The following is a 1864-nucleotide window of genomic DNA, read 5'->3' on the forward strand; positions in this document are numbered from 1 at the left end:
TTTTTTTTTGCTTTTAATTAATTGAAACATCTGAAACATAAAACACATTTTATGTGGTTTAAAACACTGAACTGTTGTGATATAGGCTATGAAAAGCACTGAGCGATAAAGCGCGAAAGCACGTTTGATTTTAGCAGTGAATGCTCTAAACACATCGGCGATCGTTCGCATTGAATGGTTAAAATCAATGCATTTCGTGGAGTTGGAGGGGGTCAAATTGAATCCGAGGTGGCACAAATCAGATCCGAGGGGTATGCCTCGCTCAAAACCGTGTTCGGTTTAGATTGCTGTCCGCGTTTAAAATCGTATTCCGGGGGTGAGTCCTTCAGATCATTGCAGGGGGGCTTCAGAACGTCTGCTTGAAGGCAAGAATTTGAGTAGATAATGACATAATTTTGGTCTGTTAGTTCCACAAACAATCAAATGGTTTTGAAAGTCTAGTATGGGTCTAATTTTATGGTACTATCATGGGTTTGTTTTGGGACCGTTCCCATTTACTTTTATAACATGGGACGAAATTGAAAAGGATATTGTTCAAAAACGCAGCTCAGTTCAACAGAGGAAAGTCAGTCATGAGGGATTGTAATGACATGAGGGTGAATTTTCATTTTTTTTAGGCAACTGTTGCTTTAAAGTTTTAAGTTCAAATCAAAAACGCCCTGCTGTCAGTCCTCCTTACCCCACAGTACTGGTCTTCATTGAATATCTGAGGTGGGATTGCCGTGGGGTTGCCCGATTTACTCCTCATCTCATCCCGAACAGCACCGCCCACCGAGATGTCAATCAGCTCATACTTGATGCTCTTACTTTCCAGAATACGCATCACCTCGGCCTGCTGAGACTTGACCTGAGAAACAAGGAAGACGGTCAAGGTCGGGCAGTAAGTAACTGTGCTTCTCTTTCCTGGCACTGCTCGTTTGTTAAATAACTGAACTGAGCTGCTGTCTCATTTGCATTTGTCAAGTCACCGCAAACATTATTCAGATTTTGCTCAAGATTCAAAGAGAACAAACTACAAAAGATGCACAACACACAGTCTAATGAAATGAAGTGTTCAAAAAATAATCATTCACAGGCTAATAGCAATAAAATTGGAATGCATCTTTACACTACTTCCTAAAAAAGTCAAGTGGTCATGTGAGAACATTATGTAGGAAGTGTATGTACTTGCATCCATGCAGGAAATGCATTATAAACAGTTCAGGTCAAAACAATCTTCTCATCTGGTCTTTTAATGCACCAAATCAAACCACGCATTGCATGAATAGGTGTAGAAACTGTACTTGGCTTTTAAACAACCAGTGGTTTTTCGACTACAAAATACTGAGTTGATGATTAATAATGAAATATGACAAAGCTATATTCAGGAAGTTGGGTCATATCGGCAGGAACCACACCTTAAACAAGCCAACAGTTAAACATTAGCCTACATTAAAATGGTAAAAGATGATTAGGGCTTAATAGTGGATTTCAATGCAAATCGCATACATTAAACATGCTTCCAACAATCCTTTCAGCACCCACACTGGGTGACACATTCTTTACCATTAGGATGTAATACACTGGCCTGCTGCAAAGTGCAAACTCTCTCCTTGCTGTCTTATTAGTATTTTATTTCATTTGCTTTGCGTGTGTGTGTGCATTTTGTAGAGTGCATTACGCATTGGTTGCAACTTCAAGCACTATATTCAGATTTTTTGCTATCATGATTAATACTAATTTGAGTGTAAATTGCAACATGAAAGAAAATTCCATGACATTGTTGGTCATGTGATCTCAACATGGTGGCCCCCATGAGGGGGCGACCCCACTCCATGTAGAATAATTTATTTTAATTACATTTAATAACAAGCGTTGTTCATTG

The 1864-nt window shown here is 39.2% G+C and overlaps 1 protein-coding gene across 1 annotated transcript in view; it reads right to left on the reverse strand.

Annotated features, from left to right (window-relative positions):
* Positions 1–643: 643 nt before the first annotated feature.
* LOC107580135 (SH3 domain-binding glutamic acid-rich-like protein 3) overlaps positions 644–1864 on the reverse strand; it is a 1949-nt gene continuing 728 nt past the window's right edge. The window contains exon 2 of the mRNA XM_016265876.1: positions 644–847. Coding sequence (XP_016121362.1) covers positions 644–847 — 204 coding nt within the window. The remainder of the gene's footprint in view (positions 848–1864) is intronic.

The sequence above is a fragment of the Sinocyclocheilus grahami genome, unplaced genomic scaffold (genome assembly GCF_001515645.1).
Source record: "Sinocyclocheilus grahami isolate Dianchi unplaced genomic scaffold, SAMN03320097.WGS_v1.1 scaffold25317.1, whole genome shotgun sequence".
Classification (NCBI taxonomy): Eukaryota; Metazoa; Chordata; class Actinopteri; order Cypriniformes; family Cyprinidae; genus Sinocyclocheilus; species Sinocyclocheilus grahami.